The sequence below is a fragment of the Mastigoproctus giganteus genome, chromosome 1 (assembly GCF_048544385.1).
Source record: "Mastigoproctus giganteus isolate SK-2022 chromosome 1, ASM4854438v1, whole genome shotgun sequence".
In the NCBI taxonomy this organism is placed as follows: Eukaryota; Metazoa; Arthropoda; class Arachnida; order Uropygi; family Thelyphonidae; genus Mastigoproctus; species Mastigoproctus giganteus.
Genome location: NC_143575.1, coordinates 253252806 through 253276448, shown reverse-complemented (window position 1 = coordinate 253276448; position 23643 = coordinate 253252806). Strand labels below are relative to the sequence as shown.

General features: G+C 38.9%; 1 protein-coding gene across 1 annotated transcript; it reads left to right on the top strand.

Annotated features, from left to right (window-relative positions):
- The first annotated feature begins 1115 nt into the window (after positions 1 to 1115).
- On the top strand, positions 1116 to 15635 carry LOC150091776 (trypsin-1-like). Its single transcript, XM_090369647.1, has 7 exons — positions 1116 to 1122; positions 4538 to 4795; positions 6570 to 6646; positions 8448 to 8533; positions 9552 to 9832; positions 12828 to 12985; positions 15480 to 15635. Exons 1-7 carry the CDS (start codon positions 1116 to 1118, stop codon positions 15633 to 15635), a joined length of 1023 nt encoding a protein of 340 aa, XP_090225773.1.
- The last annotated feature ends 8008 nt before the right edge of the window (positions 15636 to 23643 follow it).

Sequence of the window (23643 nt, the reverse complement as noted above, 5' to 3'; positions counted from 1 at the left end):
GTTTTTGTTGAAAGACAGGATGCTCTAGAAAAACGGTTTCGTTGAAAAAACGGGTGTAATTTAAAAATTGGAGACAAGTACGTCTGTTGTGGGCAAGTCTCAATTATGGTAGTAAAAAAGGGGGTCAGTTCCTAGGGATCTTGGTGTTTGAGGAGGAGGGGGCTTGAGGGAAAAAATTTCCTATCGAAAGCAAAATTTAAAAAATAAACAACCTTTCTGGTTATAGAAAGTCCAAATTATTGGACACAATGTTTACAAGAATATTGGTTGACCCTCGCAACTTGATCCACCTTTGTTTATTAGACATGAAAGTAAAGCTTTTGTAAATATTTTGAGTAAGTGGAACTTTCTTATATTCACTAAGTATGTCCATCTTTCTTTTCCAGATCTACACATGTCGAAGGTGCACTATGAGCAAGTCTTCCATCTTTCTTCTTCTACTATCACCAATCCTGTCATTTATTATTCTTCTAAGCACCTTTGCTTCGGCCCATCCTGACATTTCAGTCAACAGAAGCCGGAGAAATGATGAGATCTTTGAGGGTAAGAATATTTTGATTGTCTCAAAAGATTTGAATAAAATTATGTCAATTAAAAGAGCACTTTTTTTTTTTTACTCTAAACGTACAATATGCAAATATCAGTTGTAACGTGGTATGATCACGAATTCCTTAGTATCAAATAAATATTGAATGCTTTGACTGGGTCCAGAGTTTTAGGCGCATCAACAACTTACGCCATATTGCACAATATCATCTTATGACAGTAAATTGTTGTATTCTGTGGTCGATTTCCTGTTGCTGGACGAGAAACCAGAGTCTCTGGGAGAAAAAACCATGCTACACGATTACCTCAGCCACTTGTGAAAAAAACATAAAAATTCCAACTTTATTACCCACTAGGGATTTGTGTGTCGGAATAAAAGGTCCAGTGTGCAGCAAATATCTGAAATATTCCATTAAGGCAAAGAAAGACCCATTTCCAAATAAAGCATGCTACTGAAGTTGAAAATTATGCAAATTACTCATGCCTACAAAAACACGGGTTCCGACGACATCACTTCATTCCTGTTCTTTTGCTTACTCAGTGGGATAGCCAAATCTTCAGTCCTCAGAATGGCAAGTAAGTCATCATCGTTTAAATTATTATATTATATTAAGGTCACCCGCAATATCTTACACATACTCATGTGTACTGTGTCTGTAAATTCCGTGTGTTCTCTGGTCGATTTGCTTATTTTTCTGGACAAAAAACCCCAGTTTCTGGGGGCGGGAACCTTGCTGTCTACGCCTCAGACCGACTAACTCAGCTACGGAATGAAAACGCCCACTAAAGTTCCTCGCGTCATCGACGGGATTCGAACCCCGGTCTTTTCCAACCGGTGTGGGGAGGACGGTGCCGATACCACTATGCTACTCGCGCAGACTCAACATCGTTTAGATGATTCTATGATATGGTGGACCATTGGACGACTTGAAGCCGGGCAGTCGCAGGCGGAAGTGGCACGTTGACTTAACGTCTCACGCCGTGTCGTCTCGGCACTCTGAAAGCAGTCTTGGGAGACAAGAAGAGCTGGTCAAGGTCACTCGAGGGCCACGTCAACCAGAACAGACCGCTATCTGGCTCTAACAGCAGGACGGAACCCTACGATACCCTGTCATCAACTGTCTCTTGAGGTTGCTGCGGACATAGGTGAAAACATTTCGAACCGGACTGTGTCAAGAAGGCTCAATCGAAGTGGATTCCACGCAAGGAAGCAAGTGATTTGAGTCCCATTAACCCCAAATCATTGCAGAGCCTGTCGAATCTGGTACCATGAACACGTGACTAGGATCCCTGACAAACGAGACACAGTGCTGTTCTCTGATGGATCCCGTTTTAGCATACAAACTGATTATAGACGTTGTATCAACTGGAGACAACGAGGAATGCGGTACCGTCCCTCCAACATCAGAAAAAGTGACACTTAAAGTGGAGGAGGTGTTCTCGTGTGGGGCGGAATAATAATCAACGGCCGCATCCCTCTTCATGTTTTTGATTAGGGTACTTCAATTGTGCAGAGGTACCGTGGACAGATCCTCGAACCTTACATGCGACTTTTTAGGGCACTGCATGTAGAGCTCAAGTTGTGGAGGATCCACTAGATGCTCAATAAAAGTTGATATATTTTTTTTTTTTTTGCCATTGAGTGTAAAAGATAAAATTTTACGCCTTATTTAGAGATGCAATTCAGTGGCATTTATGGACAGGAACGTCAAGTTAAAATGAGTTTCGCATGTAGTCCTTGTTATTACCAGTGAAAGCTCCTTCCTGAAATTTGAATTTCGAAACAGATCTCCACCAAATATACTCCGATCTTCGACTCATCCCTTCCTTTGAATGCAGTTTCCGTCTTGGTGCTTACAAGACGTATCACCTGTTTCTTGAACCATTAAACAAAGCAGCTAACAAGAACCTGCTTTTGTAAGGTACTTCCGCAACGGTTAGCCACCTAGAAAACCCTTACTGCAGCGATTACAGTAATTCCATTTGCCTCCAGGGTAGCTGCTGCTGACCCCGTTTCGGTCACTCGCCTGTCAATAGCAAAAAAGATGAAGAATCGCCAAAGGCTACCAAATTCGGTACGTCTTGCACCAATTTATATCTGTTACCCTAAATAACCAGTAATGAATCACCACCTGTTAGAAAACGAGTCATATTTCTCTGCAGCAAATCCCAAAAATAATAATCTTCAAGGGTATCACTCAGTTAATGATAGACTGAGATCTCGAATCAAGAAAAGAAAAAGAAACCTGATTAAATTAGCATTAGTAACTAATATAAGATAATCATTAATATGATTAATTAAAGTTTTATAACAGCCTCATACGTGATGAACTATTAAATACAAGAAGTGGAGTATCCAGATTTAAAATTAATTGAGAACTTAACAAGATGCATTTGAGCTTTGGCAATTGCACAACCATTAAACTACATTTAAAAAGAAGAAAGAAAAAAATGGAAAAAGAATAGTAGAAGGTCAGAAGGCCTGAATATACAAGACCTTTTTTTGTTGAGTATCTTCGATTGACCTCGTGAGACATTGGAAAAAAATGATGGTTGATGCTAACAGGATGAAGGGATACAGAAAAAGATTAATCTCTTCGATAGTATTGATTAATAAATATCAATAATTATAATTACATCATTAACTCGTTTAATAGAATTACTAAACTCCTTAATGGCCCGTGAATCCTGGTTTAAATAACCGAAATTATTTCAGTATAATGTAAATGATTGTTGTTGTTGTTCTAATAGGGTTTTCGGGGCATCAGCAACTATATCCATATTGTTTCGTGTATATTGGCTGTAAATTATGTATATTCTGTGGTCTATTTTCTGTTAGCTGGATGAAAACCCCGAATTTCTGCCAGAAAAGTACAATACTGTCCTCGCCTGAGACCGAGTAATTTGGCCACGTTGTGGAAATGCCCATAAAAATTCCTGACTTCATTGGCGCGCTCAAACTCAAGTCTTTTTCACCAGCTGTGGGTAGGATAGGGATCCTACCAACTGCGCTACCCACAAAAGAGCACCAAAAAGACATGGGGTACGAGAAGTTGCTGTCTGCGTATTTTTAATACCAGGGTCTACTTAAACTGGAGTTCATATCTAGTCTGTGGACAGAACAGATGGAGTTGATCGTTACAGATAAGTCAAGATTCATCATGCAAATTGGTTGTCGATTAAAGCTCCATCAAAAGAGACTGTGGAAGTCGTCGTAACTCAAGAGACATCGCGGAAAGGGACAGATCCGGAAGCTGTTCTTTCACCACCACTTCCTCGAGCGCAGAAGTATCCCGGTAATGGATTTTGTGATGAGTATTGCCACCGGGAGAATTTTAGAAAGAATGGGACCTTCAGTATGTATGAACTGACTTACCCATTTTCCGATCATAAACCCCACTGCGTATAACTGGGATGCTCTTGTAAGGTCCACTGGGTCCGCTCTTAGTCAGAGAATTTATAATTGCCCTCATACGGAAATGAACAGTGCTGTCTTGATTACCACTCTCTCTCTCAGCGTGATAGAACGTTAAGATCTTGTTTTATTGCGAGATAACAGCGTGCTCCTTATTGTCTTCGGTCCCAAAGAGTTGGTAATTAATTATTGACGCGCTTATATGTAATCTGGGCGCCATTATTTCCTAACAAATTACTCCCTCTTCTCAAATATTTAAAGCATTAAATGTGCTCGTATTAATTTATTTTTTGATGTTCCAGGACACTGCTGAGAGACAAATCCTTGACCAGGTAATCAAAGAATGGTTTATTCTGAAAGAATTATGTACAATATCCACGAAGCAATTTTACCTTAGTTGCTGATGCTCCTGAAACCCTACAACAACAACAAGGACAACATTTTCTGAGTACTCTCTTAAGCCCATGCACTGGTTCAAAAACGATCTTATTAATGAACTAAAATTGATTAATAAGATCTGTCCATTATCTCTATGTCACTGCCATGACTGTTTTTTTCTTTCTCTCGTGCATTTAGGAACTATTTATTTCCATGGCCCCCAGTCACATGCACCCAGCAGGACCGTGGAAGACCTTTTTCTACTTAACAAACCAGAAAGACAAAGTGGAGTGTTCTCCTACTGTGTAGGTGGCGCTAAGTGTCAGTTCTTTCTTTACTGTTGGCTGTCCGGAGGATCCTTAGGAACATCTTGTGGGCCCCTTTTCTCATGCTGCATTAGTCGTAGTGATGGAAAGATAGAGCCAACAGACTACGGACCAGTCAGGAACGAGCCCTGTAAGTATGGACGATCCCCCTAATATCTTGTATATCTACTTCCATCGATGAGAAACACATTAAGATTTTTCTCTAATTGATTTCTATAACGTCCATTCAACTATTAAATTGATTTTAATCAATTCTCTGTTTTTCAAGAAACTCGGGTTGACAGAAAAAGTCATTCAATGTAAAAGATAAATTCTTTCGATTAATTAACCAAATAATGAGATGCTATAAAAACTACAACAATAATTTTCAAGTGTAGTTTCAACTGATCTCAAGAAGAAAATTCTTTGCAGAGTTGTGAGAGAAGACATTGAAAAATAAGCTAAGAATGAACCTTTCCTGACTCTATTGAAGGAACTCGTGCAAGAGGCTAATAGACTTATCAAGACTCAACATTGATACAGTCTGGTGTCTATACCAAACTTCTTTGGAACTATGTAAAACAATCTTCAGAAAAGTTCTAATCAATCTGTGCTCTCACCGAACCAATGGGTCATATGATCTCAAATTCTCAAAGATATGGCCAATCGGTTTGATGACTATCTTCAACTCGACTCAACAGCAAAGGGTTTCGCATACTTTTCAGGTGCCACAGCACGCAGTTCTCAATAGCGTCGTTATTCACATTAAAGATCTTAACTTGCTCTCTTTAAATTCAAAAATGACAAATCTACTGGACCAGACAATATCTCACTGCTTTCTGAAAAGAACTACATACCGTCAATCTCACAGTTCAATCTCTCCATTCAAACTGGAATTTATCTGGTCCAATTTTAAAAAGGTTCGTGTTATTTCAACCTCGAAAGCCAATGCTAAGAAAAAGCTAGAACTCATTAACTCAATTACAAAACTTTTTGAACAATTGAGAAAAAGCTTATTTCTTCACTATCCTTCCTCAACATTTCAATGAATAGTGGTAAACAAATAGATGTTATCCTAAGATCTTGCACACGCTTTTAATAACGTTGCGCATAAAGTTCTTGTTAACAAATTAAGGATCTGTAGAAGTCTGGATCCACTTCACTCCCAAGTAATTAGCTATAGCTATATAAGCAGCAGAAAGCAATGCGTTATCTGCCATGGATCCAGCTCATATGGGGCTCATTTGTTCCCCAAGGCCCCACATGGACCTTTACTTTTTTAGCAGTTTTATCAACGACTTTAGAAGCATCGACATTAACTCATTAAATTTGTGAAATTCTCTTCATCAATCAAAACTAAAGCGAATTCAAGAACACTCCAGCAAAGAATAGATTTCTTCTCAGAATGGGCCACGACTAGTGGTCTACAGTCAATCCGTCTAAATGCGATTGCTATCTTTTACAAAAGCTGGGAAGAAGGACATCGTCACATTCAAATACACAAGCCACCAACAAGACATCGAAGAGTTATCCAGGGAAAATAGGTCTAGGTATATTCCACCGAGATTGGAAGTCAATTCAGAACTAATCAAACCAACCAGACTGAAAGGATACAGAAATGGTTAATTAAATACTTTACTTTTAAAGATAGCATGTTTTATCTTGGAGAGCACTATTTTAAATTTACGCTTTTTGAGAGCAGGTGAACTGTCTTGGACCTCAAACTTTTCCTCTAGATGACATTAGGCAAAATTCAAGAACCAGAACTCCTGCAGCAAATTTTCTTCTACGTTCCATCTTCAATAACCAGAAACAAAATAAAAAAACTTTCCGCATAAAGAGAACAAAACTGGAACCTGAAACTTTAGATGACAAATCAACTAACACGATTCCTTAAACTAATACTGCTTCTTTCTTGTTTTCAGATTGTGGTCGGAGTGCCACTCGTACAAGTCGAATCGTAGGAGGTAACGATGCTTATTTCGGACAATTTCCATGGCAGGTGAGTTCTTTTAAAATTTAAATTAAAAAATGCAAAAAATCCTCAATTCATTTGAAATATAAACGAAATCTCTAAAAGATTGCAAAAAAGATTGCAGTTTCTTCTACTGCAGTTGGATCTTTTGATGGCCACCTTAATGAAAAATTATATCATACCATTTTGATGATATAATTATAAAAGCTGTTCAAAAACCTGGGCTCAATAAAATTCCGGGCAGAACCGTTAATGGAATGATTTACTCTTGTCGATTGAAATCAAAACCATCGCAACAACCAATCATCTTATTTCTTTAACCACTCAACGATACTTTAATTTAAAAGTCAATAATCGCATCTTTGCTAGGATACCCCATCTTAGTACTTAAAGAACAAAGAAAACATTCAAAATCTCTTTGAAGCTATCACTTCCAGGAGTCAAATATCTCGTTTTCTATTGCGTACGTATTTTGTGCTAATAATAAGGATATCGTCTCGGGCCAGTCAGGAACAAGCCCTGAAGATTCTTGGTTGTGTGAGGAAATGAAGGAGCATGAGGAAACAATGGTATATGGCATATAATTGCCAAACGAAATGCGATATCAATGGCAAGATTGGCGTTCCAAGAGGTATCCAAGCTTCTCTTCCACCCCAAACGCAGCAGTCATCTTCAGAAAGTCCCAAGTCCATAAGGCTGGTTTTAATAGAGCGTGGCCAGTTACCATATACGTTGTCTCCAAGTTTGGAGTAAGCCAAGTCAAGGTCTTGGAGGTTAGGAAACCAACTTAACGGTAGAAATTTCCTGTATTTTCGCCTTTTAATCCTTGATCCCATCTATCTTGCCAAAGTCAAGGTTGAAAAGAAGTAACTTCTTTTCAACCTTGATGGTTTGGCGAGGGTGGTGTTGATACCCAGGAATTCTGTTTCGCGGATTTGCTTTATACAATATAGTAGATCACTGAAGGCTATCTATAATTCCAACCCAATGGGAATTGCCTTGTATGCAATTGCAATGCAGGTATTGATGTGGTTCGGCAGGAACTGGCCATGCGAAACAAAATCAGCCTCTTCTCTTAGAGAAGGTAACTTTATCAGCAGCGAAACCACAGAGATGCCCAATTGGAAGCTATGGGGAGGAAAACTACTGAGTACATAAGTTTGAGAACTTTTCACTTCAAGCCACAATCAGTCCTGGTCATCCTTGCAAGAAAATGCTCAATAACTCTTGATTTTCTCCTTGATGTGTCTAGATGAGGGACAAAGGTTCATCTGTAATCAATAATAATTTCCAGGTATTTCAAGGATTTGCAGATTTTCAGGGATTGTCCATGAAGTTTAATAATTGGTGGTCGTCTGAAGTTCAGTGGGAAAAACATATCAAAGCAGCCTTATGTAGATTGTTGTTTGTAGTGTCTCAGGCTCATCAGCTACTTAGACCGTATTGGGCGAGTTGCTGTTTGCCGGAAACAAAAAACCCGAGTTTCCGGGTTGAGACCCAACCACGTTGTGAAAAACTCCAGTAAAATATTCCTGTGTACTCCTAACTGGCAACATTTGAACATAACTTAATCGATAAATAATAAACTATAAATTTAAATAATTGACGATATATTAATCCGCAAATAAGGGCTGTTCAATAAACAATGATCATAATTTTCCATGAACAACCGTACTGCTTGCTATTTCGAGCTGAGCTGCAGAATTTAAAAGCTGCATCACAGATCGTCCAATGTTCTGAATAGTTTTAAATATTAACAACTTCAAAAAATGAAATATTAAATAATTTATTCCTTTCTGTTTTTCAAAATCCTTTTTTCTATTTATAGGCCGTGATCCAGGTTGGCGGTAGTCGCTGTGGAGGCGCTCTAGTCGGTCGGAAACACGTAGTAACGGCAGGACATTGCGTGGCCCGGTAAGTTGAATCATTTGAAACTGAAAATTATGATTTTTGTTAGAAGACCAGCAACATAATGCGACTTAGAAATGCAAATTAATTTACGTTTTCACGCTAAAAAGACACGTGATAGTATGTTTTGCCACTTGTCACTCGTTTGGAGAGGCCTGGGTTCGAATCCCATCGATCAGTGGAGGAATTTCTAAAAGCCTCTTCAACTAAATCTGCAATTTGTCGGTGTGAGGAGGAGAGAATAGCTTTGTCCCCATGACTTATCCCGGATTTTTCATCCCGCTACCCTGAAGGACTACTATTTATAAAATTATTTCCACTGCAAAATGCATTTAGGTTAGACTCTACACCTACCCCTAACCAATGAGCTTTTGGGAAAGAACCCATTCGTAATTTGTACTTCTTCAATTGTCATAAAATGTGAAATATCAAAGCTAGAATAAAATTTCTTTTAAATTCTTGAACGATTGAGAAATTCAGGAAAAAAAAAATGTTTCTCACTTAATTTTATAGTCGATTGTTGGGTACCCTAGTAGATGGAGAACTTTCTAAGGACTGTTGGTATAAATTTCCTTTAGGGAAAGAGGAAACTGTGGTGATCGAAGTACTCAATCTCAAGACAGTTTTTCATCCCGAAAACATGGGTTCCATCATAAAGCAAAACAGGCAAATCGACCAGAGAATCCACACACATCTACTGTAAATAGACTTGAATGTACACTAAGTTGCCAGTTTATTTGATACAGCTATGAAACCGTTGGCTATTTTGGCTCAAATGTTTCCTGGAGTTCATCTAACTATTAACTCATGCTGCTATCTACCTTTCAATGCGACCTCTGGAACTAACCATTAATTCTAAGGGGCTGGGATGTCCCAGTACAATTAGAAGATAACATAATCCTCTCCTTAGCTTTGTTTTATATTCATTAAATTCGTTTGACTAAGTCCCTTAAGTGAAGTCACACTCCTGCTGTCCACTTTCTCCACTTTCCCATCTTTAATTTTCTTTTTTTATTTATTGCAGATCCCAACACAAGCCTTCCAACATCCGCATCACCCTTGGAGATTACGTACTACATTCGGATGTCGAAAGCCTTCCAAGTGAAATCTTTGGCGTTTCTGATGTAAAACTTCATCCCAACTTCCGATTCACTCCACAGGCAGACAGATACGACGTTGCAGTTCTAATCATGGACAGGTACGCTCCCTACCGAGCAAATATTCGACCTATATGTTTGCCAAAGAAGAACGCTGACTTTTTAGGACGTACAGCGTACGCTGCTGGCTGGGGTGCCCTTGAACCAGGTCAGTCACCTTGTTTTGCCTTCTATCTAGTTCACTGGTGTTTTGTTCTTAACGAAGACCAAATGAATATTTATGGAGTTTGGCTTTTCGCAACAATCGGTTTTCCAACTGTTCTTTAATGCTCAAATGATTCTATGATTGCAATACAATTATACACTACTTGACAAAATTAACAGAACAAAATGTTTTTCATAAATATGTTACTGTAAACAGTGTCTTCGAAGGGGAATATTTGATATAAAAGGCATCCTGGCATGCAAATTCCCGGTATCCAAGAGAAATCGTTCTATCACCTTAGAGAGGGCCCATTATGCAAATTATTCATGCCTATAAAAACCATGCCATGAATACAAAATGTCTTGTGTCCATCTCAAGCAGATTGAGGCGTATCGTTGGTATGGGGGCATGTTCTGGTAGCACGGATTGGATCCAATCATACCCTTAGAAGGCCGCGTTATCATCAATGAATATGTTTCTTTCGTATTGGACCAACTTCACTCTGCAATGCTTCATTTTATCCGGATTGCGATGGGTTCTTTCAACACGACACGTTATTGTTGTTGCGGTAGGGTTTTTAGGAGCAATAGCGACTAAGGCCCAAGTTGCTCAGTGTATGCTATCTGTAAATTGCGTGTGTTCCATGGTCTGTTTGTGTTGGACGAAAAACCTAAGTTTCCGGGAGTAAAACCATGCTGCCCTCGTCTGAGACCGACTAACTCAGCCAATTTGAAAAAGTTCCATAACAATTCCTCACGTCATCGGTGGGACTCGAACTCGGGTCTTTTTCACCCGGTGTGGGGAGACGGGCTCAAGACGACAACGCAACTATCCACAACGCAAAAATTGTATTTGAATGGTTCTAGTAACATTCTCAACATTTCCAACTCTATCCTGACCGTCCAATCCTTTTGTTCCTTGTACGCGCTGTAAAGGGAACAAAAGGTGGCCCTTCTAGATACTAAATCCTTTGATTAGAACCAAACTCATCTTTTCCACTCACTGGATGGAATCCATTAGTACAAAAATAATTTGTATATATCGAGCAGAGTGGATATAATCACCATCCTCCCCAAACTAGGTGAAAGTGGGTTGGAATTACTCAATTTGGTGAGAACTCGATGAGTATGCAATAATTTAATCTTGTTCAACTGCTTACAGAAAGGTAAATTTTTTAAGCTATATGGTAGAAGTCTGTAGGAAGAGTAAAAGTCATACACGTATCATGCAAGTTCTCGACTTTATTGGAATGCAGGTTGGGTTGAGAATTCTTCCGACCTAAATTACTGGAAGAATGTGTGGCACCTCGTTTGAAAGCTCAAAGCAGCCCGACTTGGAATTCATTTCAATGCCATGATTGATATAACGAAAGATAAAGGGAAATTGCAAAATATTAGGACTGTATTTTGAATCGTTTTGTGATACTCGATCTGTGGTTTCTAAACCTAAATGTCATTCGGAGGATAATATTCTCTGGTATAATTTTCTCTGGTGGGCACATAATTACTTTTTTTAAAAACATTAGGGTCCTCATGGTTTATACAGTTGGTGTAATCACCGTCCTTCCCACACCGGATGGAAAAGAATTGAGTTCGAATCCCGTCGATGATACGAGGAAGTTTTATGACCATTTTTTACATCATGGCCAAGTTAGTCGGTCTCAGGCGAGGGCAGCATGATTTTTTTCTCTCAAAAGACTCGAGATTTTCGTCAATAAATAGCAAATGAACCACAGAATACACACGATTTACAGACAGATTATATATGGCGCCTAAGTCCCTGATGCACCTAAAACCTTACAGCAACAGTTCATCACAAAATGCCAAAACGAAATCCATTCTAAATGTTACAAAGGACAATGTCTTGGAACAGTGTCTGAAGAAATGCATTAAACGGTGCCATAAACTGCGCTACCCAAGAGGGCATTGTTGAATTAGATCAAGGACATTATTCAAAGTCACTGTGATTCATGTTGAGGAAAAAGTTTCTGAGTTTTGAGGCCTTAAATCTCTCCAATTACTTGATGGAAAGAGATACTATATTAGTCTGGTGCGTGATACATCCAATGTTAGATTTGCATAATTGTACAGTTCGAATCCGAACCAAACTCAAATTTTCAAGAATAAAGAATAACAATCTGGCTTGTATCTAAATGCTGAAGTGAAAACTGTTGAAAAGTGAAAATTGAGTCAGCCTAAAAGCTAAAGGGGGACCATGGGACTATATATGACGATGGTTGGCAAATTGGAATTAAAAATGTGAACCATTTTGATTCAAGAATTAAATAAGATCATTCTGATTTAAGAATTTTTATCTGGACTGTGTCTGATAATCAATCCTCGGTATTTCCTATACCAGAAGCGGTCCTAATTGGTAATTATTTACCTTCGATTTATTGGTTACTCTCATTTCCATGTGACCAGCAATACCAGAACATTAATCTCCAATCAGAGTGGTTCAGGATCTAACTCCAATTGGCCACCCATCAATATATATAATTTCAGGAATCCTGGTTTTCAGCCTGACCCAGATGACATGATGAATTTTTATGGGCCTTTTTCACAACGTGGCTAAGTTAGTCGGTCTCAAGCGAGGTTAGCATGGGTTTTTCTCCCAGAAACTCGGATTTTTCGCCAAGCAAACAGAAAATTAGCACTGGAGGAGGTTATAGATCTCATAAGGAACAAAACGCTCCATTGGAAAACGTATTGTGGCCTCCATAAGAGATGGGGGCCCACTCTAGAGTCATTATAATACGTCCGATATGAAATATTAGTCTAATAAAATGGTATAAAAAATCCTCCCTTAGGAGAGTGTGCAGTTTTTCATTCATCATTCACATACTCCAGTAACATTTTTTCTACTTTGCATATTTCCAATTTAAAGGAGAATTTGCTTTCTTCCATGATTAAATTCCTTAATAAATACTTATTAACCTGTTGGTGGATTGAAAACTACTTTTGATCTGGATCTTAATTTCAATATTTATTTTTCCAAGGGTCAAAGTTACGTCCCAAAGTGCTACAGTTCGTTGGAGTTCCTATTATAGAAAATTCTGTTTGTGAAATTTGGCACCGCAAACAGGGGATCAACATCCGCATCCACGATGAGATGATGTGCGCAGGACACGAATTTGGAGGAAGGGACGCTTGTCAGGTAAGAAATGAATTCGGTTTCATATTTAAAAAGATATTGAAAATATAGTAGGGCATAGAAAATTGCATTTTCTTAATAAGTTTTGAAAATGCCTGAAGACATTGAGTCCAGTCCTCAACTGTTTTCACAGAACGAACTCAATGATTTGGTAAGAGATTTAAATTTACCAAAAGAATCTGCAGAACACCTTGGTTCTAGACCTAAGTCAAAAAATCTTCTAAGCCAATGGGGCATTTTTCTCGTGGTACAGACACATAGAACGAGAACAAGCCCCTTACTTTTCTGAGGACGATTCTCAAGGGTATGTAGTTCCAACTTCAATAGCTCACTCTGCCCATTTGAAAGAAACGAATGAGAACTTCAAGAAGTTGTTGAGAAATATTAAGAACGAAGAACATGGTGGGTTGGTCTGTGCTGACTTTAAAGTGATAGGCATGTTACTTGGACAGCAATCTGGCTACACAAAAATGCCTTGCTTTTCATGTGAGTGGGAGAGTCGGGCAAGGAGCACTGGGATGCCAAAGTCTGGTCAAAGAGGAACATTTTTTTTTGGATCAAAGAAATATACCACTGGTAGATCCTACAACTGTCACAATTGAACATCAAACTGGGTTTGTGAACGCTTTACCTCGGTAGTGGACAACAAGGATCCAGATTACAAGAATATAGTTGAAAATATGTTGGAAAACTTCAAGAAGGGCTGCAACATGAGTGTCAAGATATCTTTTTTACACTCCCGCATCAACTACTTTCCAGAAAATCTAGTAAGTTTTCACCAGGATATTAAAGACTTGGAGATGAGGTACCAGGGATGGTGGAATGTCAACACGATGGCTGACTATTGCTGGATGCAAAAATAATCTACATTTGGTCGAAGAACTGAAAGCCGATGTTTTTTCGACAATGCTGTCCATAGATAATGTTGATGGATAGAAGTAAATCCTGTGATTCTTCCATCTCATATAAAACTAATTATTTTCCAGTATTTTTCACATTTAATGGTTCGGTCTTTTGCGCAGTTAACTTAGTACCACCTTGGCCCAATCAGATAATGTCTTTGTTTGTATTTTACTATTCAAACAGTGCACCAGAGTAGCTCAAGCTGAACCACGCTCGTTTCTTGCGCAGGGGGTGAACATCTCGATTTCCATTACTGAACAGTCAAAGTAAACAACGCATTTTTTCTTATGTATTTTTCCGCTATACATTTCCTCGTTCTCAGGGTATAATTAGTGAAGTTTTCTACCAGGAATTATCCGGTTTTGGGGCACAAAACAGAAACATTTGCAGGGAACGCACACAGTCCAAATACAGATAAAGATCTTTCCACAGCTTGCTTCCGGGTAAGCGTGAAATAGGAAATTCCATTCTAATACTCAAGTTTCCATGGACATCAGTAAACTCCGGGCAGTATGGTAAAATGAATTTCATCTGTCCATCTGCGTTGTTGTCTTCCAGGTTTTCTTCTAACTCCTCTTCGGTACCATTCTGTTATTTTCTTAGTCCATCTGTCATCATGTCTTTGAACTATGTCCTGCCCAAGTCCATTTTAGTCCTTTAGTTTTTGATAAGATTAGTAATTCGTGAACACCCAAAGAAAAACATAGAAAAAATCCGCTCTGCTCTGTAATAGGTTGATTAAATGTACAAACTGCGCATGCGCTACTTATGCGACTTTCGTGTAGTAAAATCAGCACGTACAATACATACGTAGACTGTTGCTTAGCTTTCACCATCTTTTAACACTTCAGAGTGCTGCCATCTAGCGGTCAGGATTTCTGATTCGAGAATTTAATGCATTATCTGAAAGATTTTTTATTATTTAAAAAACAAAATTACATTTATTTATTCGAGTTTTTCTTCAAAATGCGCCCTTCCATTTTTTAAAGTACTTAATAAACATTCCACCAGATTGTGTGATGAAACATTTTCAGGGAAAAAATTGTTTTAGCAGAGAAATAATTTAATTATGAAACAATGTATTAATATGCATTAATATTGCCATTATGTTAATAATTAATAATAATTATTAATATATATTAATTTCAAAATAATTCTACTCTTTTTCATCTATATAATTTGTTTTAAATGCTATTAACTGTTTAATAAAAAATATTAAAAAATTATAGGTGTCTATACGCTTTCATATTCTGATTTTTATACTTATGAATTATTAGAATTCGAGGGGGATTGGGGGCTTACTCCTATCCTGTTTTATCTTCACTTTATCTTCTTTTTTTTTTAGCCTCGGCTTATTTCTTACCTTCTAACACCCCCACCCCTCTTATCTTATGTGTATTTTGATAAAATATGTCCTATTGTGGCAATCAGAAACAGCTACCTTTTGCTGATTATTGGATGTATTTGGTGGGTGCTAGCCCTTGATAAAGTACCAATCAATATTTTTACGATAATTAGCAATAATTTTAGTAATAATAATTAAGTTATTTAATTATTTTTTTTAAAAAAGATCTTTTCTATTATTTTCTTTCAGGGAGATTCTGGAGGTCCTCTGATGATGAAAGACAGGGGTCTGTGGTATCTAGTGGGTATCGTATCAGCGGGCTATTCATGCGCCAAACAACATCAACCTGGAATTTACCACCGAGTTAGCAGTTCATCGGACTGGATATCGTCCAATATGTACTGAGGTCCAGATATAGCTGGATTCTGAAAGAGTATTTCGATCCTCCCCGTGTGAGGTAGTTGAAGTACTGCCTTGGGGAATGAAAGTGAAGTACCGATCAGCAGAAGAGTCCAAAAGATGATGATGCTTGTTGGGAGGTTCCGACAATGATGGATGAATAGAAAGACCTTTGATGTGTTTATTTCGAGTATCGACAGAATATGCGCCTCTTGTTTGTAATCACGAATTCAACTTGTGCACAACCACATTCCACCCGCTTTCACATCAAGCCATGTGAAACTTAGTGACGCAAAGGTTTGAGATGGAAACATCAAAACCTACCATTCCAAATGCGGCTAGTCCACATCTAAATGTTTCTACAATGCGTTTTCCCACCAGTGCGATGAGTAAGTTTATTGATAGCCCATATTTTCAAATTGGGCATAGGACTAGTTCCAATAAGTCTGCACCTATCTCAAACTTCAAACCAAGAATTATTACTACCAATTTAGAATCTTTGTGAGCAATCTATACACTACTTGCACAAAAGTAAACCACCGTCCATACCCTTGGATACTTTTTAGTTCATCTTACAGTCTACATCTTTATTAGGCTGGAAGATAAAATCATACGGAATACCGTAGTATGTAAAAAGCATGGTAAGATTTTGACAAAGAAGTCATGTCAGATTAGCAACAGTATTATCTTTGATGGACAGTTACACAGTTCAAACGATTGCACAGATGGAATAATCCAGTCATTAGAATTCCCCAGAAAAAGAAATAAAGGTTTTTGGGTGGTCCTCAGTAACTTTGTTTACAATTACTGTTAACGTTTAATTCGAATGCAATACTCCGTGAGATTTATGGTTTTCAAAATCCTCAAATGTATGCGTACAATGCATCGATTGTGTCTGTTGAATCCAAACTTATGGACTCATACTTTCTATGTGGAATTTTCAGCCTACTACACTTGGGACACAGTGGCACAATTTCTCCAGGGTCCCAAGATCACAGAGAACCCAGTCTGAAGCCTCTGACGAGTTTTTTGTGACAGGATTCAGAGAAGAGGACAACGCAATGCTTTTCTAATCCTGAACTGTCCAGATGGTGTACCCGAGCCAACGGTAACCGTATTTTCTTGTGTTTTGACAACAGGACTGGAATTCAGTTCGGTCGCTGAACAAGGTACACAGCTCAAACCCACATTTATGTCAAAGACCACTCTAACTCTGGTTTCTTCAACAACAGAAATTTTTGAAAATGAAAAGCATTGAATGAAAAATGAAAAATATCGGATTACTTGAACCTTCTTAATTCGAACTTGCAATTTTTTGCTCTCTTCAGTTCGAATTAACGAGATTTTCCTGCATTACGAGATTTCCTCCTTGAAGAGCACCTTCTCACCCAAAAAAAAGATGGCATTTTCAAAGTTTTATACAGATGGGAGTCGAATTGCTTCGATTAGCGTAAGGCAACTCAGACCATGAGCCACCATTTTATCGAGATCAACCGGCAGTAATTTTGATGGTGAAGACACAAATACACGAACAGAAAGCCAAAGAAAGAGAGGATGATAACATCTTAGATTTTCTTATTGGGCTTGAAAAAAGACGTCAGACACCTGTTTGTTTCATAATTGACTTTCACTGGCAGGCACAGTGGTTTCCAGAGTGATAGAGATTTGCTTTTTCCTACTTTTTCAGTTCTTTTGGTTCTTTTCTTCATCACTTAAGATGTTCTGGCTTTAATAGATCAGAATTAGCCTCTGGAACCTATCAAAATATAAGAAAGGCTGCAATTTCCTCAGGAGAGACTCATAACATTCTTCTTCTATATAATTTAAACGCACCGATTAAATAACTTTCATTTTTAAAACACTGGTTAGTAATAACTATTTTTAAACTGAAAGATGTAGATTTTAAACTTTTAGCCTGCAGATTGAAAGGATAAATCCTGATTACAAGAAAGTAAACCATGTCTTTTGTACCACGAGGAGAGTCACAGGAAGAAGTCTGCAATGTTCATTACTGTAAATAAAATCGTGGAAAAAAACACATGTATTTTGTCTTTATTATTTATTCTGTACACACTGAGTGGCCACTTTATTAGGTACATCCATCTAATAGCAAGAACCCTCGTGGGCAGCAGTGGATATAATCATCATCTTCCTCACATCGGCCGGTTCGAACCCACACACATTAACAGCGAGTAGATACCCCTTTGGTCCACAGAATAGCCTGGATTCATTGAGGCATGAACTTTAAAAACATTGAAAAGCACGCTATAGGGATGCTGCTCCATATGATGGTTGCTGATCACTAATCCGAAGAGTTCTTGCCACTTACCCCAAAGATGTTCAATTGGATTGAGCATTCATTCATTCTCAATGTTTCCCGAATTTCTCTACAGTTCTGGCATTAGGAAATTTTCCTGTTGGAAGAATCCATTCGCAGATGGATACATTGCAGCCAGAACTGAATGATTCGAGTCTGAAGGGATGCAAATGGTAAAACAATTTCCAGATACTCTGTGGCATCCATTGCCACAGAGTTTGCTGTAAGAAAAACTCGAGTAAATGGGAGTAAAACACTTTATGCTAACCATCAGGGCCTCATATACACTGCTCGACAAAATTAACAGGACACGTTGAAAACGTGGTGTAACTCGTGCAGCTTGCAATGAATCGGGACAAATTTTGGTATGGTGGTGTACCACAGAGTACAAATTTAAAGGAGTTGTATAAGCATTACCAAAAAGATCACATTACAGAAGTCTATACAAGATGCTCGAATATATGGCCACATGATATCCGTAAGGCCTATGGTCCCCTCCAAATGCTCAACATGCCTGACACCGGTGAACAATGCTCGATATAAGGGTGTCTATACGATTCTATGGCAACAAATCCCATTCTTCTACCAGCGCACACCTTAGCTCAAGAAATGGCCTAGGAATTGGCTGCGCAGTGCAACACCCAATGGCTTTCTACATACGTTCGATCGGATTTAAGTCTGGTGATCGTGCTGGCCACTGCAGCCGTTGGATAGTTTCAGTTTTAAGATATTCCTCCACCACTTCAGTTCTATGTGAAGTGGCGTTGTCCTGCATAAAAGAAAATCTGGGCCAACTGCACCCATAAAAATTGATATATATGGTTCGAGGATCTCTTCTCGGTATCTCTGCTCTGTTGCGTATCCCTATCTAAAACATGAAGAGGGGTGCGGTCGGTGATCATTATTGCGCCAGGAGAACACTGCTTCCACCGTAAGTGTCCCTTTCTGTGTTGTTGGAGGAATGGTACCGATTCCTCGTTGTCTACAGATGAAATAACGTCCAGACTCTACAATCTGTGAAGGTAAAGCGAGACTCATCGGAGAAAAAAAAACTGTACCCCATTTGTCAGGGCTCCAAGACACATGTTCATGGCACCAGTTTCGACGAGTCTGCAGTGATTTGGGATTTATGGGATTCAAAAATTCAAATTATTATGTTAGGGCTACCCGTAATTCCTTACATATACCCATTTGTGTTTGCGTGTGTTCTCTGGTCGATGTGCCTGCTTTACAAGACGAAAAAAACCTCGCTATCTACGCCTGAGACCGACTAATTCAGCCACGGAGTAAAAAAACCCCATAAAAGTTCCTCGTGTCATCGACGGGATTCGAACTCGGGCTTTTTCCACCCGGTGTGGGGAGGATGGTGACGATACCACTGTGCTACTCGCGCAAAGCAGATTAATGGGATTTAAGGTATTTTGTTTGTATGGCGGTCTCCAGGGTTCCCCCTATAACCATTGATGAAACTGATAAGTCAAGGCCGGAAAGTGTGTGTACGTGTAGGTGGATTGTGTATGTGTGTTCGGTCGAGTGCCAGCGCCTGGGGAAAGGGGACACCGGGTCCCCTCCCACTCCCGTCCCAAGCCACGTGAAGGCAGCCAGGTTTACCACCAGGAAAAAACACTGGAGCTATCAGACAAGCTTGGGATCCCCGAGGTAAATGGGATACGTACCACTGGCTTGCTGGCGTAGAATCCACTTGAATTGAGCCTTGTCAACATGGTCCGGTTGGAAATGTTTTCACCTGTGTTCGCAGCAGCCTCAAAAGAGTTGATGACAGGACACCGTAGAGTTACGTCTTGCTGTTAGAACCAGATGGCGGTCTGTTTTGGTTGACGTATCTCTCGGGCGACCTTGGTCAGCTCTTCTTGTAATGGTTCTTGTCTCCTGAAATTGCTTCCATAGTACCGAGACGACACTGCGTGACACATGAAACCACCTTCACCTGCGACTGCAAAGCTTCAAGTCGTCAAACGGCCCATCATCTCAAAGAATCATCTAAACGACGATGACTTGCCAACCTGAATACTGGAGATGTGGCTGTCCCACTGAGCAAGCCAAAAATGGGAATGAAGTGACGTGGTCGCAACCCATGTTTTTATAGGCATCAATAATTTGCATAATGTGAGGCTCTGTATGGTGGCAGATCAATTTCTATTGGACACTCCAAATTTGCATGCCAGGAAGGCGCACTATAACCATATCAAAAAAAGTACAAATTCATAACACAAGAATCCTTCACCAACCGCGAATTTGAGATAACGCGGATTCCTTTAACGCTCTTCCTTCTCAATGAAGCAGTCAGTACCATATAAAGAAGTACACTCTACGCATGCGTGGACGTATCTTCACTTCCCTGTGGATTATTGTGTTTTTGATTAATGATATTTATTGTTTTTCTCCCCTATATTTTTATTTTATTTTTTATTTTTTTGGTACCGTAGTCTTGACAATCGAAGTACCTTTGAGGAACACATCTAGTAGTTGGAGAAGGATTCCTGCACTGTTAATAATATCGCATAAGAGCATCAGATATATTTTATTCATTTAAATTCAAAAAAATTAAAACCTTAGTCAGATTATGCTGCCATCTATCGAGTAATCACCGAAACAATTCGAAATACAACTTATATTTAAAAATTAACATCGTATTTACTTGTACTTATTAAAATGAACGTCTTATTATTTAAGAAACGTGAAGAAAATATAAGAAAAGAAATCTATAACTTTTTTTTTTGTTTTTGGTGTATTTTTTGGTATTCCAGGATGGCTATACTAAGCAGGAAGATAAGTTTAAAATAGAACTCATTATTTCCTGGCTCAATGGAAGTTATTGAACCAAACAAGAAAACAGGATCTTTCCAACCGGATTGGTGTAATCGCGAAAGAGGACTGTTGGCTACAAATTAGGAAGTGAGATGGTCGAAGAGGAAGAGATTTTATGCGATGGACTCGCTGCGGGGTAATTAAAATTGGAATGTTGCGTTCATCGTGTGTAGTTCTAAATAGAACCATTGGATGTTGAACGTGCGGACACAGAAGTAGATAACAACAACGAATCTACTTCCTTCTTCGCACTTTCATAAGCTCTCCTAAGCAACCTACTAACACTTGACACCAGGCGGATGTACGAAATTTGCCAAAGAAATGTTGTTACAGATTGACCTACATTTTCCTTCTAGCAGATTGTAGGCGGTGAGAACAGATAATGGGTTCTGCCTAATACCATCAGAATGGGCGTCCAAGTAATTTACTCGAAGAAGGAAGAAAAAGGTTACTGGCCGGCTCCATGCGGTTCGGAGGCTTCCAATGACCTTAAGCGGTGTAAGGTCTTTGACTGATGACCGGGGAAGAAGAATTTCTTGACAAGAAGAAAGGGGAGGGAGAAGAGGGAATGGAGTGGGACCCACAGTAAGGAGAAAGTAGAGACAACAAAACAAACCAGTTGATCTAACACAAAAACCTGCACTACCTGACTTCCTTAAGGACTTCTTCCATAGTTTCAGATTGCTATTAGAATATTGTGAGACTGGAAGGGGTTCTACTCATTTCCATAAGGGATACATAAGCGTTTAGGTTCCAAAATAATTTTATTGCAATTATATTAGAAGACCACCAATTATGCTAAATATATATGTGTCAAGGCAGTTAAAAGAACAAGAACGTTTAATAGAGCTAACAGAAAATCGAAAACCTTATCAGTATAATGGAAGCAACCTGGTTCATCTCCAACAATGAAGTTAAGGCTGTGCAATCGGGGACAGTCCAAAAGGTGTTCTTCTACATTTTCAAAGCTTGAGGCAACCGGGAATGCAACATCTTATGGTAGACCTTTGAAAGAATTGAAAACTCAATTTACAGAAAACAGCCTTGGTCATTGAGACATGGAGTACTCCTACTGCACTGGAACGCGAGAGGTGTTTTTAGGTGAGGACTCGATCATCGTTCCTGGAGCACCAATTTCCATTTGCTTGGCCCACTTAAACAACGGCTTGATGAGAAATGTTTTTCTGATGACTGGAAGCAGGTTCCCCGAATTTGATAAAGCAATGGGACAAATTTTTGGTGATAATAGCCGTTGGGCAACAGTATTAACTGTATTTAGTAGTCACGAGTTCAAGCCTGCGGCTGCTAAATACGGTGCTGTTTCTCGTATTATTTTGGGAATTCCTCTGACCGGGTTATCGTCCCGAAGTATAAACAGAAAATAAACATTTTTTTTAAAGACTTTAGAGATTCTTTTGGAGATTTTATGGGCTTTTTAATCAAAATATTGGGTTTATATCGCACAGATGGGTACAGATAAATATTTGACTGGGCAAATATAGTGTGACCCTACTAAAATATTTTAAATAAGGGTTTTCTCTGTTAAGTTTATTAGTCATCCTTCCAGAAACTTAATAACTGACAACCCTTCATTGAGCTTCTACCCAATTGTTCCTTCATTGATTCTTGCCCAGCAAAATTCTACCCGGAGGAGTCACCATATCCAAAGAAAGTTTAATTAACACAATCAACAAATATCCAATTGAGTCCACGTCCAGTCATACAAACTGCTGTAACGTGCCATTGTGAAATAGTCAAAACTTTTGAATCAAACTTACAGAAGAATTTAATGTTCTTGAAATAGAGAGAATAAATTTTAACCAAGTGCAAGTTGATATTAGTAAGGACATATTATGCAAGGTAGAAGCCTTGCTTATTTGACGTTTTCATTTTAAATTCTAATAATAATATCATTATTAATGCTGTGAGTCAGGCTAAGTTCAAAGTAGAATTGGACGATTTCAAGGTCATCTGCTTTGAACTTAGCCAGACTCCCAGCCTCTGCTACTGGAAACTTTTTTCAATGTTCAACAACCGCTGCCCATAGGCGATGAGATCTAATCTTCTGTTATTCATTAAGGTTTAAGGTAAAATTCATATCATCTATTAAACAAACACTGGAAGACATTTGTGCTATTCTATGTATCCACCTTGTTTGGCAAGATGAGGCAAAACTCTTCGCCCCCTACAATTTTCATTTGAGTCAAATTAAAACATCAATCAAAATGAGGATTTCTCTGTCCCAAAAAGTGTTTTGGGACACAGAAGAAATTGCAATTACCATTTCCCAGCTCATCTGCCTATTTCTAGCCCTTGCTTTAAAAGTATTAACTCCCCTCTCCCCCTGGAAAACCGGGGGTTGTCCTCTGCCTTTTCTTTGTCTGGTTAATACGATCAACTCTTAAGTGATTTCTTTTTTGTAGTGCACAAGATACCAAACAGCTTAGAGAACAGTTGTAGCCAATCGTTAACTCCCCAGAGCACTTAACACCACTCTGGTACGAAGCACAGTTTGGTGTGCTTTGGTCACATGTCTTTCAGCCCCTTTTCACCCCTGAAGGTATTGTCCTGCCCTCCTTTTAGTAAAGTAGGAATGTTTCCTTTGACCTAGCAAAATTCCTCTGAAGATAAGACAGTTCAATTCACCAAATGAATCATGGAAATGTTTCTGGTGTCCAGCCTTGTTGTTATCGTCCATCAATGACGAATGGTTTATCATAAAGCAGCAGAAAAGCTATTCGAAATAGCTGTCCAACAAGAGAACGTTTTTATTTTCTTCAAAAAAGTCTGTATATGTGGTGGCGCCATCGGGTGACACGAATATTTTTTCCTTCTTGCCAGGATCTGTCGTAATTTAGCGGTTTGCTG

Coding starts and splice junctions, on each gene's coding strand:
- LOC150091776 (XM_090369647.1), top strand. Junction 6,647..8,447: donor TCGGACAATTTCCATGGCAG/GTGAGTTCTTTT, acceptor TTCTATTTATAG/GCCGTGATCCAGGTTGGCGG. Junction 8,534..9,551: donor GCAGGACATTGCGTGGCCCG/GTAAGTTGAATC, acceptor TATTTATTGCAG/ATCCCAACACAAGCCTTCCA.